The sequence below is a fragment of the Pogoniulus pusillus genome, chromosome 25, assembly GCF_015220805.1.
Source record: "Pogoniulus pusillus isolate bPogPus1 chromosome 25, bPogPus1.pri, whole genome shotgun sequence".
Taxonomy (NCBI): Eukaryota; Metazoa; Chordata; class Aves; order Piciformes; family Lybiidae; genus Pogoniulus; species Pogoniulus pusillus.
In genome coordinates this window covers 1,881,127-1,896,525 of record NC_087288.1, presented here as the reverse complement: position 1 = coordinate 1,896,525, position 15,399 = coordinate 1,881,127, and the positions used below count along the sequence as shown (strand labels likewise).

The following is a 15,399-nucleotide window of genomic DNA, read 5'->3' as shown; positions in this document are numbered from 1 at the left end:
TCATATTGCTGGAGGAAGGTGTGTTGGGAACTGACCTGTGAGTAAAGGTGATTTGTTTTCCTGCAGAGGAGAAATGCAGCTCCTGTGGGCTCCACCCACCAAAGCCACAACTTCTCCTTTCAAGAGGCTGTAGGACAGTGGTCAGACTGTGTGCTGGGAAGGAGCATTTCCTTTCTCTTGCACTCTGCAGCTCTGATTTCTGAAGTGAATTAACAGATGTTAGGTCTACCTATTAACAAAGTGCACTTCCTGGCCTGTGAAAAACCCAACTATTTACTCAGTGCCATCTAGGAACTGGGAAAATGCAATTCCCAGAGAGCTCCTCCAGAGATCTCCCCAAACAAGAGGAATGGATCCCTCATTTCACAGGGGATGATAAGGTTCTGGAACTGTGGTCTGTTTTCTTCCCATTCACAGGGGGGAACCAAAAACTTCTTGTGGGAATGCAAGAAAGAGAAATAATCAACACAGCTCATTCTTTGCACAGTTCATTCTTTACATAGCTTTGTCATCTCCCTCCTTGCATCCCCCTTTCCCCTTTGCATCCTCCCCTTTCCCCTTTGCATCCCCCCCTTTCCCCCTTTGCATCCCCCCTTTCCCCCTTTGCATCCCCCCTTTCCCCCTTTGCATCCCCCCTTTCCCCCTTTGCATCCCCCCTTTTCCCTTTGCATCCCCCCTTTCCCCTTTGCATCCCCCCTTTCCCCCTTTGCATCCCCCCTTTCCCCCTTGCATCCCCCCCTTTCCCCCTTGCATCCCCCCCTTTCCCCTTTGCATCCCCCCTTTCCCCCTTTGCATCCCCCCTTTCCCCCTTTGCATCCCCCCTTTTCCCTTTGCATCCCCCCTTTCCCCTTTGCATCCCCCCTTTCCCCCTTTGCATCCCCCCTTTCCCCCTTTGCATCCCCCCTTTTCCCTTTGCATCCTCCCTTTCCCCCTTTGCATCCCCCCTTTTCCCTTTGCATCCCCCCTTTCCCCTTTGCATCCCCCCTTTCCCCTTTGCATCCCCCCTTTCCCCCTTTGCATCCCCCCTTTCCCCTTTGCATCCCCCCTTTCCCCTTTGCATCCCCCCTTTCCCCCTTTGCATCCCCCCTTTCCCCCTTTGCATCCCCCCTTTCCCCCTTGCATCCCCCCTTTCCCCCTTGCATCCCCCCTTTCCCCCTTGCATCCCCCCCTTTCCCTTTTGCATCCCCCCTTTCCCCCTTTGCATCCCCCCCTTTCCCCCTTTGCATCCCCCCCTTTCCCCTTTGCATCCCCCCTTTCCCCCTTTGCATCCCCCCCTTTCCCCTTTGCATCCCCCCCTTTCCCCCTTTGCATCCCCCCCTTTCCCCCTTTGCATCCCCCCTTTCCCCCTTTGCATCCCCCCCTTTGCATCCCCCCTTTCCCCCTTTGCATTCCCCCCTTTCCCCCTTTGCATCCCCCCTTTCCCCCTTTGCATCCCCCCCTTTCCCCCTTTGCATCCCCCCTTTCCCCCTTTGCATCCCCCCTTTCCCCCTTGCATCCCCCCCTTTCCCCCTTGCATCCCCCCTGCCCCTCTCTTCCCCCTCCCCTTGTATCCCCCCATCTTTGTATCCTCCCCTTCTCTTTGTATCCCTTCCCCTTTGCATCCTTCCCCCCTGCATCCCCACAACTTCCGCAGCGCTGAACTGCTGCTTTCAGTCAAGTGTCAGAGGGGTCGCAGGGTGGTTCAAGCCAGCAGCCAGGTGGTTTGGAACAGGAATGGTTCGGCATTGGCTCCTTCACAGCACACTGGGTAGACCCTTGCCTGGTTCCTGCTGCAGTTTTGGGGCTGTAAAATATCCATCATCCTGTCAGACTAGAAAATCCTGGTTAAATAATGCTTGCTCTGAAGGATTCCAGGGAATCTGCCGTCTGAGTGGTCAGGGCCTGTGGTTTGAGAGCTTTCGAGCCAGGACAAGGCATGGAACACAACTGGCACTGAACTTGCCTTTGCTAATTTGCCCCTCGCAGAAAGGGACTTTACTGCCACCCCCACACACACACCTCCCACCCAAGCAGTCTGAAACGGAAGGGTTATTCACAAACGAATTTGTGATTGATGTGGGGTGGACTAAATCGACTGCAAATGTGAGCTTTCCCCTCTTGCTGTGAAGAACAATGCTGCATTTGTAACGCCCGGAATCAGAGCTCTCTTCTAACGCAGTTTGCCTTCTTCTCCCTCCTGCTTAGGGTGACATGGGACTGCCAGGAGCAAAGGGATCTGTAAGTACACTGAAGAGCACTGCTGCAGAAATGCAGCGAGCACAGAGCCAGAGAGCAGACTCGCAGAGTCCTGCTTGGAAAAGCCCTTTAAGATCCTCCCGTCCTACCTTGCTCTAACTCTGCCAAGGCTGGTGCTCAGCCATGGCCCTCAGCACCACATCTCTGCCTCTTTGAAACACCACCAGGCATGGGACTTCCACCACCTGCCTGGGCAGCCTGTGCCAGTCTTTGAGAGCCCTTCCACTGAAGAAATTTCTTCTAAGAGCCAACTTTAAGATCCCTTGGTTCAATTTGAGGCCATTTCCTCTTATTCTATCACTAGTGAGAAGAGATCAACACCCACCTGGCTCCAGCCTCCTTTCAGGCTAGGAACAGAAAGGGGAGCAGGATGCATCCTTCTGTTTGAGGCTGGGAAGAGGAGCAGGATGCATTCTTCTGTTTGAGGCTTAGGGGAGCAGGATGCATTCTTCTGTTTGAGGCTGGGAAGAGGAGCAGGATGCATCCTTCTGTTTGAGGCTGGGAAGAGGAGCAGGATGCATCCTTCTGTTTGAGGCTGGGAAGAGGAGCAGGATGCATCCTTCTGTTTGAGGCTGGGAAGAGGAGCAGGATGCATCCTTCTGTTTGAGGCTGGGAAGAGGAGCAGGATGCATCCTTCTGTTTGAGGCTAAGAGGAGCAGGATGCATCCTTCTGTTTGAGGCTAAGGGGAGCAGGATGCATCCTTCTAGTTGCAGGCTCACTGAAGAGTGGGATTGTTGCAGCAGCTGAGAGGTTGAGCTGTGGTACTAAGATACCAGGCCCTGAAGCTGGGGCTGTTCAGCCTGGAGAAATGAAGGCTCTGGGGAGACCTCAGAGCAGCCTTGCAGTACCTGAAGGGGGCTACAGGAAAGCTAGGGAGGCACTTTTTACAAGGGCTTGTGGTGCTAGGATGAAAGGGAATGAATTGAAGCTTCAGGAGGATAGACATAGACTGGAGGAGATGAGGGTGAGGAGAAACTGGCCAAGGTTGCTCAGGAAGGTTGTGGATGCTCCCTTCCTCCCCTGTGGATGCCAGGTTGGATGAGGCCTTGAGGGACCTGGGCTAGTGGGAGGTGTCCCTGTCCGTGGCAGGGGGTTGGAACTGGATGATCTTTAAAGTCCTTTCCAACCCATTCTATGAATCCAGGGATACGAATGCAGCCTGTGCAGGGCTGGCTGAATGGCAGCACAGCCTTCAGGGCTGTCAGCCTCTCCTCCCAGTTTGGTGCCATCAGCAAACCTGCTGACAGTGCCCTCTGTGCCCTCATCTAGGCCGCTGATGAATGTATTGACTAGTCCTGGTCCCAGTACCGACCCCTGAGGGCCACCACGAAGGGAATTTTGCTGTCCTTATCCAGCACATCCTGCGGGTTTCCTTCTGACAGGGGCAGCAGCTGAGGTGGAGCACAACTGGAACTCAGTTGGCTCCATCTGGTGGGTTTGATTGATACCACAGCTGAAGAATTTTGGTCTTGAGATGCCATTCTCTTTGGGTTGGCTTTTGTTCTTTTTCTCCCCAGGAGATTTGAGAAACCATAAGCAGGTGGGGGGGGGTCGTTTATTTTGTTTGCTCGGTTTGGGTTTTGTTATACATTTAAGGGACTTGTTTGGGTGTCCTTTTTCTCTGGGAGTCCTGCTGTTGATTGATAGGAGTCAAGTAACCTGTGCTAGGAATAGCTGAGGGGTGCCTGTTGGCAGAGCTTCAGCCTGCAGGAGACTTTATCACGTTTAGAGAAGTTACTGGAACTGGAGCCATCCTTTTGCTTACCAAATGCACTGAAGTGGATCTCTTGATGAAGCCATTTACCAATCCTGCCATCCCTCAGGGCTCAGGATGCTTAGAGCAGTAAAAGAGCCCTTTACTACCCCCTCTTGGAGTGAAATTAGCTGGCACTGCATTTGGTCAGGCAGTTTGTCAGCATCGGTTGGAGTGAGGCTGGTCCCTGCCCTGTGCCAGCAGACTGCAGTGCACTGAAGTGCAGGTGGAGAGAGGGCAAAACTGAGTCTTTCCAGGTAGCCTGGAGCTGGGTGGTAGAGGCTCACCCTGTGGCCCTCTCTGCAAAGGGAACAAGCAGGGAGTTGGCATTTTTGTAAGTGAAGGAGTGCTTAACGGCAAAGACAGTTGCCAGTGATGTGCATGAGGGCAGAAGTAGAACCCAGGTGCAGATGATCTGCTTCTGGACCAACAGTGTCTTGAGCAAGGGCAGAAGTAGTGCAGATGATCTGCTCCTTGACCAACAGTGTCTTGAGCAAGGGCAGAAGTGGTGCAGATGATCTGCTTCTTGACCAACAAACCATGCCTTGAGTGTGTCTCTTTGGATGCCAACTTGCCTCTTTTGGCAGAGTATCTTAGTTTCCTTCTTCTCCCCTTCCAGTGAGGAACAGAACCTCCTTCTGAGGTTTATAACCCACACAACGGCTGACTCTGCTGTCTTATTGAGAAAGAGGCTCTTAACTCTACCTCCCAACAGTCCTTGCTTTGCATTTCTGAGCAGCTGCTGGCACCCTCAGGGTGAGTCTCTCAGGAGCAGAGCAGCTCCCTGACCTTCCTGCCTTCCATTGCCAGGTTGGTAACCCTGGAGATCCTGGTTCCCGTGGGCCCGAGGGAAGTCGGGGACTGCCTGGCATGGAGGGACCACGAGGCTCACCTGGACCACGAGGCTTGCAGGGTGAACAGGGTGCCCCAGGGCTGCCTGGCAGCCAGGGTCCAGCTGTAAGTACTGTTACCACAGAGCTGCTATCTTTGGGGCACTTAGCTGTCACTCACACAGCTCCCTGTGTTGGCATCAGGAGGCATGCAAGCAGGTCACGCCTGAATGCCACAGTGTTATGGAGAGGTAATTAATCAATGCAAGATTGTATTTCCCCCAAATTAATGTTGTTTGTACATCTGCCATATTCAAGAGTCTCACCTCCCCCCCTGACCACTGAATTTAATGGTAATTGGTTCTTTGCACAGTCATGGAAACATTATCCAGAGGAGTAACCAGGTCTAGAAACAGCTAACAAAAGCAGAACGTTCCTTGAACTGGAAGAGGAGGTTCCTGCAGTCAGAACACTGCTTGCAGTCAATCCACCTCTTGCCCACTAAATGGACCCTGCTTAGGGCAGAAGGCAATTGGTGAATTACAAGAGGCTTTAAGTACTTCCTCACACACTCTCTCCCAACTCATGGGGCTGGCTACAGCTTCAGACAGCACCCAAATGCTTTCAGGGAATTCTGTTACTGCCTTGTCAGCTGCTGAGGCTTCTGATTCTTCCCAGGATCCACAGGTTGCCAGGGAAAGGAGGCAGACAATCTCTGAGCTGGTCCTGGCTCCTCTGGATGATCTGTCTGTGTCTCCAGGACTTGCTGTCTCAGCAGGAGCCTTTCAGGTGTAGGCAGGATGTCTTGCCCTGTGCAGTCTCAGCACGGCGTCCTGCTGGCTGTGCAGGCAGCCAGAGCCTGTTCCTGGTAAACCTGAGGCAGGCAGTTCAGGATATAGTAAGGCAGTAACCTGCCAGGAGCAATGGCAGCAGGCAGCAGCAGGCATGAGCAGAGAGCAGTGTGTTACCTGCTCATCTCTTTTCAGCAGTGTAGCCTGAGACTAAGGGGCCTTTGGACACAGAGTAGCCAGTCAGAATGGCAGCTGGCCAAGCTTGACCATAGGTGAGGCCATAGGCCTGCTTTACCCAAATTTGGGGGAAACATAGGCCTTGCACAAGGCAGGCACAAGCTAAGGGTGTCCACCTTGTTTACCACAGGATGCAACAAGTCTGGGCAAGACAGGGTCCTTAGACTCAGTGGCTCTTTGTCCTCTTTCCTGTGGTTGCTTCTCCCCAAAATAGAAGGAGGGAGAGCAGAAAAACATGTCTGGGCAAGCCAGGACATGGCTAAGCCTATTCAGGCCTACCATGACACACAGCAGAGGCTGAGACATGTTGGACCTCACACCAGACCAGAGGAATTCTAGGGCTGTATGCAGAATCCCAGAATCCCAATACAGAAGGGCTTGGAAGGGACCTCTGGAGGTCACCTAGTCCAAGCCTGCTGCTAAAGTAGGTTCACCCAGAGCAGGTTGCACAGGAGCACATCTAGGAGGTACTTGAAAGCTTCCAGAGGAGACTCCACAACCTCTCTGGGCAGCCTGCTCAGGGGCTCCAGCACCACCATGCTGAAGCAGCTTTTCCCTGTGCTTAAATGAACCCTTCTGTGTGTAGTTTGTGCCCATTGCCCCTTGTCCTGTCACTGGGCACCACTGCAAACACTCCAGTCCCATCCTCTTGATTGTACCACTTAGCTATTGATCAGCACAGAGAAGATGCTCTCTCAGTCTGCTCTTCTCCAGGCTAAAGAGCTGCAGGTCTCTCATCTCCTCCTCATAAGAAAGATGCTCCAGAACCCTCACCATCTTTGCAGCCCTGTTCTGAACTCTTCCCAAGCAGTTCCTTGGCTGTCTTGAACTGGAGGAGCTCAGAACTGGACCAAATACTAAGTTCTTACCCTGCCAGTTGTCTTCCCACTCGTCCAAACAGGGTTGGGGGAGTAAGGGAGCAGCTGTGTGGTCCTTCACTGCTGGATGGGCTTAAACCAAACCAAGACACAGGTACAGAATGCACTCTGGTAGCAGCTGGGGTTATTTCAACTGCTGCTGTTCTTTTAATCCTAGGGAAAAGAACCAAGTGATCAGCACATCAAGCAGGTCTGCATGAGAGTCATGCAAGGTAAATACTCTACCATGTGTCTTGGGCATTTAAATCAGGAGGATCTGCTGCTGTGGAGGCAACCAAGCTGCTCCCCACTCTTATCTGGAACAAAGAGTGTGGCCCCAGCAGACAGCTTGGCAGAATTAGAACATGGGTTAGGTTGTAAGAGACCTTAGAGATCATCTACTCCAACTTCCCTGCCTTGGGCAGAGACACCTCTCAGCTAGACTCAGCTGCTCAAAGCCTCATCTAACCTGGCTGTGGACACTCCCAGGGAGGATGCATCCACAGCCTCCCTGGGAAGCATATTCTAGAGTCTCACCACCCTCATACTGAAGAACTTCTGCCTCAGCTCCAGTCTAACCCTGCTCTGCCTCAGCTCCAAGCCGTTCCCCCCTTGGCCTGACTCTAGACACCCTCAGCAGAAGTCCCTCTGCAGCCTTCCTGCAGGATCCCTTCAGTACTGGAAGGCAGTTCTAAGGTCTCCCAGGAGTATTTTCCTCTCCAGGCTGCACACCCACAGCTCCCTCACAGCAGAGCTGCTCCAGCCCTTGAAGCATCTTTGTGGCCTCCTCTGGCCTCACTCCAGCAGCTCTGTGTTGTTCTGCTGGGGACAGCAGCAGTGGAGGCAGGATTGGAGGTGAGGTCTGAGCAGAGCAGAGCCAAGGGGCAGGATCCCCTCTCTTGCCCTCTGCCCACACTGCTCTGGCTGCAGCCAGCACTTGGCTGCCTGCTGGGCTGCAGGAGGGCACTGCTGGCTCCTGGGGAGCTGCTCAGCACCCAACACCCCCAAGGAGGCTCTCTCTTCAGGGCTGCTCTCAACCCATTCTGCACCCAGCCTGGCTTTGTGCCTGAGGCTGGCCTGACCCAGCTGCAGGACCTTGCCCTTGGGACTTGTTGAAGAAGTCTTTACTTTATAGATGGCTCTGCAGCCTCACTGTTGAACCAGTTGATTCCACACTGCTGCTGCAGCAAGCAGGCCACAGAGCAGAGAGTTTCTTTTTCTGCCACCTATATATTTTAGGTACAGATCACTTGGCTGTGTTGGCACAGCTTCACTGCAAGCTTGTTTTGCCATTTGTACTCATAAAATAATTAGATCACAGCAAACAAAATATGTTAAGAAAAGGAGGGGGAGGTGCAGAGAGAGGTTTTCAAACCCCTGACTATATTTGTTCAATCCTTTACACAGAGAGAGAGAGAGAAATCTGGAGCTGTCCTAAAACAGTTGGGTGCTTGGGATTTGCTCAGTTAAAATTAAACTCAGAGAATGCTTTAGGTTGGAAGGGACCTCAAAGCTCAGCCAGTTCCAACCCCCTGCCATAGGCAGGGACACCTCCCACTAGAACAGGTAGCTCAGGCCTCATCCAGCCTGGCCTTGAACACCTCCAGGGAGGTTGTGGAGCACAGAAGTACAGAATGGGATCTTTGATCACATTCTCTGCTGAGACCCCACCTGGAGTCCTGCATCCAGTTCTGGAGCCCCTGGGACAAGAGGGCTGTGGAGATGCTGGAGAGTGTCCAGAGCAGGGCCAGGAGGATGCTCAGAGGCTGCAGCAGCTCTGCTGTGAGCACAGACTGAAAGAGTTGGGGCTGTGCAGGCTGGAGCAGAGGAGGCTCCCAGGTGACCTTCTTGTGGCCTTCCAGGATCTGAAGGGGGCTACAAAAAAGCTGGGGAGGGAGTTCTGAGGCTGTCAGGGAGTGCCAGTCACCTCCAGCCATGGGGCCTCAACCACCTCCCTGGGCAACCCATTCCAGCCTCTCACCACTCTCCTGCTCAACAACTTCCTCCTCACCTCCAGCCTGAACCTACCCACCTCCAGCTTTGCTCCATTCCCCCCAGTCCTGGCACTCCCTGAGGCTGCACTCAGTGCCTCTGGCTATGGCACCCACAAAGATGCTGAACAAGCCTGGTGCCAGGACTGAACCCTGAGGGACTCCACTTGTCACAGGCCTCCACTTGGCCATGGAGCCATTGACTGCCACTCTTTGGGCGTGGCCATCAAGGCATTTCTCTGCCAACCTGGTGGTCCACCCACCCAAGCCATGTGTCACCAGCTGGGAGAGCAGGGTGCAGTGTTTTCAGCTAGTTCCTTCTTGCAAAGCCATACCTTGCCAGGATGAGCAAGCAGCACAGGAGAGAGCTCTTTGCTCTTGTCAGAGGCAGCAATTGACTGAACAAGTTGTGGTTTTTTTTCCTTACCAGATGGCTGAAACTTAATTGGTACAGAAAATGCTAAGGGCACTGCTGAACAAGCAGGAGGCACCTGAGTCATTGCAGCCTGCAAATAGCACAGTCTGGAGGTGCAGGCTCCAGAGTGAGCAGCTTCACAGCCTGCCTGTGCAGTTAGTTAGCCACTGGGAGTACTTGGGTGGCATCTTACACCTGACAAGCTTTGCAAAGGGCTTTGTGTGTGAGTAAGGCTCTGCTGTGACCCTCTGGGTGCTGCAGCAGGCACACTGAGGTCTTCCTCAGGGCACGTGGGAATGTCTCCATCCAGAGGCACTCAGCGCTTCCTTCTCTCCTCCTGCTCCCTGCAGAGCAGCTAGCTCAGCTGGCAGCCAGCCTGAGGAGGCCAGAATTTGGTGCTCCAGGTCTTCCTGGCCGACCAGGGCCACCAGGTGCTCCAGGGCCTGCTGGTGAGAATGGCTTCCCAGGACAGCTCGGCCCCCGCGGCTTGCCTGGCCTGAAGGGGCCTCCTGGGGAGATTGGGCGCAAAGGACCTAAAGGTAAGAAAGCTTCTGCCTGGCTTCCAGGTGTTGTCTGCTCCTGGTCCATAGCTTGGGTGGTGGTGTTGAGGGTTTTTTGTTTGATTGGGGTTTGTTTGGGTGGTTTTGCTGTTGGTCTCCTTTCCTCTTCGTTGTTCTTGTTGCTTTGGGTTGCTTTGTGCTTGGTTTTGCTTTCACAGAGCCACAGAACTGTCAGGGTTGGAAGGCACCACAAGGATCAGCCAGTTCCAACCTCCCTGCCACGGGCAGGGACACCTCACACTAGAGCAGGCTGCCCAGAGCCACATCCAGACTGGCATTAAAGACCCAGGGATGAGGCTTCCACCACCTCCCTGGGCAACCTGTGCCAGGCTCTCAGCATCCTCATGCTGAAGAACTTCTTCCTAATATCTAATCTCAATCTGCCCTCTTCCAGCTTTGCTCCATTCCCCCCACTCCTATCACTCCCTGACAGCCTAAAAAGTCCCTCCCCAGCTTTCTTGTAGCCCCCTTCAGATGCTGCAAGGCCACAATAAGGTCTCCTGGGAGCCTTCTCTTCTCCAGACTGAATAAGCTCAACTTTCAGCCTGCCTCTGTAGCAGAGCAGCTCCAGGCCTCTGGTCCTCCTCCTGGGCCTTCTCTGGACACCTTCCAGCACATCCAAACCTTTCCTGTAATAGTGCCTCCAGAACTGGACACAGTGCTCCAGTTGGAGTCTCACCAGAGTGGAGTAGAGAGGCAGAATCCCCTCCCTCACCCTGCTCCCCACATTTCTCTGGGTGCAGACCAGGCTCTGTTTGGTTCCTTGGGCTGCCAGTCCACACTAGGGGCTCATGCTGAGCTTCTCACCCTCCAGCACCCCCAAATCCCTCTCCCCAGGGCTGCTGTCTTTTTCCCTCTGGACTCCAGGTGGTGCATGCACATTGTACACAGGCAGAGGAGTCCAAAGAGATCCTGGACCAGGAACCTGAACAGAGCCCTGTACCTGTTGCCACAACTGCCCCAGTGTCCAAGGAGCACTTTGGCCTGAGCTCAGCAAGACTCCTTTCTAACTCCATTTTTTTTTGGCCATCAAATTGCTTCCACAACGTGAGAGAGGGCAGGCATCTGCCCTGCACTAGCAGTAAGCAGCTGAGTCAGGCTCCTAATATCAATTCTCCCTTCCATGGAGCTTTGTGGGCTTTATAAGCTGCCAAGTCCCAGCAGTGAGTTTTCTCTTTCCTCCACTCAGTTCAGTCGTGGACCTCACTTCTGCAAGCCTCCTGGTGCCAAAAGCTAACAGAAACCTTCAGATCCATTCCCTGACCTCCAGCCTGCTTCTCCAAAGCTCTCCAGCTTCTCACCTTACAAGGGCCTGAGAACAAAGCAGCCTCTTGTTTGGGTGCAGTACTTGAGCCACTTAGCATCCTCACACCACGGACCCCCACCTATTGATTCTTTGCAAAGGGCAAACACTTAACAAAATCCACTGAGCTCACACTGCACAAAGTACCTCTGCTCTAAACTAATCTCTTTTGCTCCTGACTGAGAGCTTTTATGCCCCTCCACAGAGTTTTCTGTGAAGCCCTGGGACCCCTCTGCCTGCAGTAGTTTCTATCCAGCTCTGATTTCCATCTCCTTTCTTGAAGGCTTTATTGAAAAAGCTGATTTCAGCTTAGTCACTTCCTCAGGCTTTTGTCTCAAAGTTTTGTTTGAAAGACAAATGGGGAAACTCTTGGAGGGATAGAGCAGAGCAGAACAGAACCAAAGTAAAGCAGAGCAGAGCAAAGTAGAACAGAACCAAATCAGAGCAGAGCAGAACCAAAGTAGAGCAGAGCAGAACAGAACCAAAGTAGAGCAGAGCAAAGTAGAACAGAACCAAAAGCAGAGCAGAACTGAAGTAGAGCAGACCAGAACTGAAGTAGAGCAGAACCAAAGCAGAGCACACTAGAACCAAAAGCAGAGCAGAACCAAAAGCAGAGCAGAGTAGACCCAAAGCGGAGTAGACTCAAAGCAGAGCAGAGTAGAACAGACCCAAAGCAGAGCCAGAGCAGAAGAGAAACAGAGTAGAACAGAAGCAGAGCACAGTAGATCAGAACCAGAAGAGAAGCAAAGCAGAACCAGAGCAGAACAGAATCAAAGCAGAGCAGAGTAGAACCAGAAGAGAACCAAAGCAGAACCAGAGTAGAACAGAACTAAAGCAGAGCCAGAAGAGAGCAGAGAGGAACAGAACCAGAAGAGAACCAAAGCAAAACCTCAGAGCACTGTGGCTGGAGCTCTGTTGCTCTTCTCATTTCATGCATTATCATCTGGACTCACCAAAGGAAGAAGTGAAGACACCAAGGGATGTGGATGTGCTGAACTTGCTTCAGCACACAGCAGGCTGCACTCTGTTAATGTTAGCCAAAATAATCTACAGAGCATCACAAAGAAACCCAAGCAAGCAAGGAAGAGGTTTTGTTTCCTGTCAGAATTGCAATCAAATGTCAAGTTACCTGAGAGAAAACCTTGCAATCCAGCAGCAGGTAGCAGAGGTGGTGAATGCTCTCCTGTGCTGTCTTGGGGGCAAGCTGATAAAAGCTCAGGACTTCACTCTGAGTTCTGGCAGTTAGCAGAGCTTCCACAGAGATGGACTGACTTCCCCCAGCCATTCCAGGAGGTGTCTGAGATCAGTGAGAGGGGAAAAATCCAAACTGAGTTGTGATAAAAGGGAGTCACAGAACCCCAGAATGGTAGGACTTGGAAGTGACCTCTGGAGATCAAGTCCAACCCCCCTGCTAGAACAGGATCACCCAGAGTAAATCACACAGGAACACATCCAGGTGGGTTTGGAAAGCCTCCAGAGGAGGAGACTCCACAACCTCTCTGGGCAGCCTGCTCCAGGGCTCTGCCACCCTCTAAGTGAAGAAGTTTTTGCCTTATGTTGATGTGGTCCAGTCTGTGTCCATTGCTCCTTGCCCTGTCCCTGCACACCACTGAGAAGAGTCTGGCTGCATGCTCCTGACACTTGTCCCCTGGCTATTGATCAGCATGGAGAAGCTCTCTCCTCAGTCTCTTCTCCAGGCTAAACAGTCCCAGCTCTCAGCCTCTTGCTGTTCCAGGGACCAGCAGCTGAGGATTTGTTAGGTCTTGGCTGAGTTCACCTGGTCTTGCAAAAACCTCCAGCCAGGCACCTCAGCCTGTGTGCCAAAAGAGCCTGAGCAGTTCTGTGAGTGAGGCTGGGGCAGATTTCAAGTGGTACTTACTGTTTAGCTCCAGGTCTTTGGCTTTTCTTCCCTCCAATTTGTCTTCTTCTGAGTACCTCTTAAATAAGAGGGAACCCCCAAACAGCTCCAACCATCTGACAAGGAAGTGTGCCAGGACATCAGTCAAAGCCACAAGGAACATACAAAGCCACCTGAAGTCTCTGCTTGTTAATCCTCTGAAAGGGAACTCTGGAAGTAACACTCCCAGCAGGCTGTAATTGATGTTAATTGCTTTTGCCTTAGGTGAACCAGGAGAAAGAGGAGAAAGAGGATTTCCAGGCAGAGGACCGAAAGGTTACCCTGGACCAAGAGGTCTCCCAGGTAAATATAAGAGGCTGAGGATAAAGAGATGCAGTAAAAAACTTATGTATAGAATCAGTCAGGGTTGGAAGGGACCACAAGGATCAGGCAGTTCCAACCCCCTGCCATGCCCAGGGACACCCTACCCTAGAGCAGGCTGCACACAGCCTCAGCCAGCCTGGCCTCAAACACCTCCAGCCATGGGGCCTCAACCACCTCCCTGGGCAACCCATTCCAGCCTCTCACCACTCTCCTGCTCAACAACTTCCTCCTCACCTCCAGCCTCACTCTCCCCATCTCCAGCTTTGCTCCATTCCCCCCAGTCCTGGCACTCCCTGACAGCCTCAGAACTCCCTCCCCAGCTTTTTTGTAGCCCACTTCAGATGCTGGAAGGCCACAAGAAGGTCACCTGGGAGCCTCCTCTGCTCCAGCCTGCACAGCCCCAACTCGTTCAGTCTGTGCTCACAGCAGAGCTGCTGCAGCCTCTGAGCATCCTCCTGGCCCTGCATGTATACAAAGCATGAAAAAAACCCAACCACCAAACCCACCCCAAAACAACCAAAAAGGCAATAAATCAGCTCACAGGATTGTAGTTATCACTTGCAGTGTTAGGGGAGATGCCCAGGCCAGAGCCTGCTGAGCTAAATGCAGCACAGCTGGCATCTAGTGGCCGGAGAATGAAAAGAGACTTGGTTTGGTGATTGCTTTTTGTCTCCTCTGCCATTTTCTTCCTGCAGCCTGCTTCTGTGTCTAGACATAGGCAGAAAATGTGTTCCCTCTGTGAAAAAAAGGCACAGAAATCCAGTTTAGGTTACACCAATACCTCAGAGCTGTCTTCAGCCCCTGAGCAGCACAAAATTGGTGAAGACTTAGGATCACAGAGTCAGGGTTGGAAGGGACCACAAGAATCAGCCAGTTCCAACCCCCCTGCCGTGGGCAGGGACACCTCCCACCAGCCCAGGGTGCTCAGTGTCTCATCCAACCTGGCCCTGAACACCTCCAGCAGCTCCAGGTCCTTCTTGTCCTGAGGGGCCTAGACCTGGAGGCAGTGCTGCAGGTGAGCTGTGAGCAGCGCAGCACAGGGGGGCAGAATCCCCTCCCTGCGCTGCCGCTCACACTGCTGCCGCTGGGCTGCCAGCAGCCAGTGCAGCTCACCAAGCTGCCCCCTGCCCACTGCCACTGCTCACAGCTGCTCTCCTTCTGCAGGTGAGCCAGGCCAAGCCAGCTACGGCAGCGAAGGCCGCGACGGGCAGCGAGGGCTGCCAGGGCAAGCAGGGCAGCCTGGAGTCCCCGGGCCTCCTGGCCCCCCCGGCCCTCCTGGCTACTGCGAGCCCTCAGCCTGCAGAGTGCAGGCTGGACAGAGAGCTGGGAAGAACGTGAAGGGGCCATGAGCAGGCAAGGCAAGGGCCACCGATGCACCTCCTGCACAGACAGGTGAGGACCAGCAGGGAAGGAAGGAAGGAAGGAAGGAGCAACCTTTCAGCCAAGGGCACAGCCAAGGGGCAGCTCCAACACCACCGCCCTGCAGCTGTGCTTAGCAGCTCAAGCTGGGACATTGGTGCTGGCAGAAATACACAGGTGATGCCTTTGTCTGGGGGGAAGAGAAGGCACTTATCTGTCTGGGTTTGTTTTCTTTTGCCTTGGTTTGGGTTTTGTTGTTGTTGTTTTTAATAAAGAGTTTCTGTGATTTCTCCTCTCCCCCTTCCTTCCTTCCTTCCTTCCTTCCTTCCTTCCTTCCTTCCTTCCTTCCTTCCTTCCTTCCTTCCTTCCTTCCTTCCTTCCTTCCTTCCTTCCTTCCTTCCTTCCTTCCTTCCTTCCTTCCTTCCTTCCTTCCTTCCTTCCTTCCTTCCTTCCTTCCTTCCTTCCTTCCTTCCTTCCTTCCTCCCTTCCTCCCTTCCTCCCTTCCTCCCTTCCTCCCTTCCTCCCTTCCTCCCTTCCTTCCTCCCTTCCTCCCTTCCTTCCTCCCTTCCTCCCTTCCTTCCTCCCTTCCTCCCTTCCTTCCTCCCTCCCTTCCTTCCTCCCTTCCTTCCTCCCTTCCTTCCCTCCTTCCCCTGTATGGTGTACAATGGAATAAGCTGTCTTCAGCTATCCATGAAAAAAAGGAACTGTTAATTTACCTCAGTTGTAGCTCTTATTTTCTGTTTCCAAAGCCCAGAGTGCCAGTGGCATCACTTCATGCACAATGGCTTCATTGCATATGTGTGCTGGGCAGGGTCTGCTAAGCCTCCTCAGCTGCAGAAGTACAGG

At 53.2% G+C, this 15,399-nt stretch overlaps 1 protein-coding gene and 1 long non-coding RNA gene across 5 annotated transcripts in view; one reads left to right on the top strand and one right to left on the bottom strand.

Annotated features, from left to right (window-relative positions):
• The window catches only part of COL9A1 (collagen type IX alpha 1 chain), a 67,066-nt gene extending 52,227 nt beyond the window's left edge, over positions 1 to 14,839 (top strand). For both annotated transcript variants that reach the window (XM_064164151.1, XM_064164153.1), the window contains 6 exons: positions 2,185 to 2,217; positions 4,800 to 4,946; positions 6,883 to 6,937; positions 9,461 to 9,649; positions 13,096 to 13,173; positions 14,359 to 14,839. In XM_064164151.1, coding sequence (XP_064020221.1) covers positions 2,185 to 2,217; positions 4,800 to 4,946; positions 6,883 to 6,937; positions 9,461 to 9,649; positions 13,096 to 13,173; positions 14,359 to 14,543 — 687 coding nt within the window. In that variant the 3' untranslated portion in view covers positions 14,544 to 14,839. The remainder of the gene's footprint in view (positions 1 to 2,184; positions 2,218 to 4,799; positions 4,947 to 6,882; positions 6,938 to 9,460; positions 9,650 to 13,095; positions 13,174 to 14,358) is intronic.
• On the bottom strand, positions 1,590 to 13,627 carry LOC135186482 (uncharacterized). 3 transcript variants are annotated; one of them, XR_010306973.1, is made up of 5 exons: positions 13,562 to 13,627; positions 12,853 to 12,947; positions 12,103 to 12,270; positions 6,717 to 6,878; positions 1,590 to 1,783 (listed from the first exon to the last, which is right to left on the bottom strand). It is a non-coding gene; the product is annotated as an uncharacterized LOC135186482 (long non-coding RNA). The 3 variants fall into 3 exon arrangements; XR_010306972.1 differs by lacking the exon at positions 13,562 to 13,627 and having other exon boundaries at positions 12,853 to 13,100; XR_010306974.1 differs by lacking the exons at positions 1,590 to 1,783; positions 13,562 to 13,627 and adding an exon at positions 4,944 to 5,693 and having other exon boundaries at positions 12,853 to 13,100.
• Positions 14,840 to 15,399: the final 560 nt, after the last annotated feature.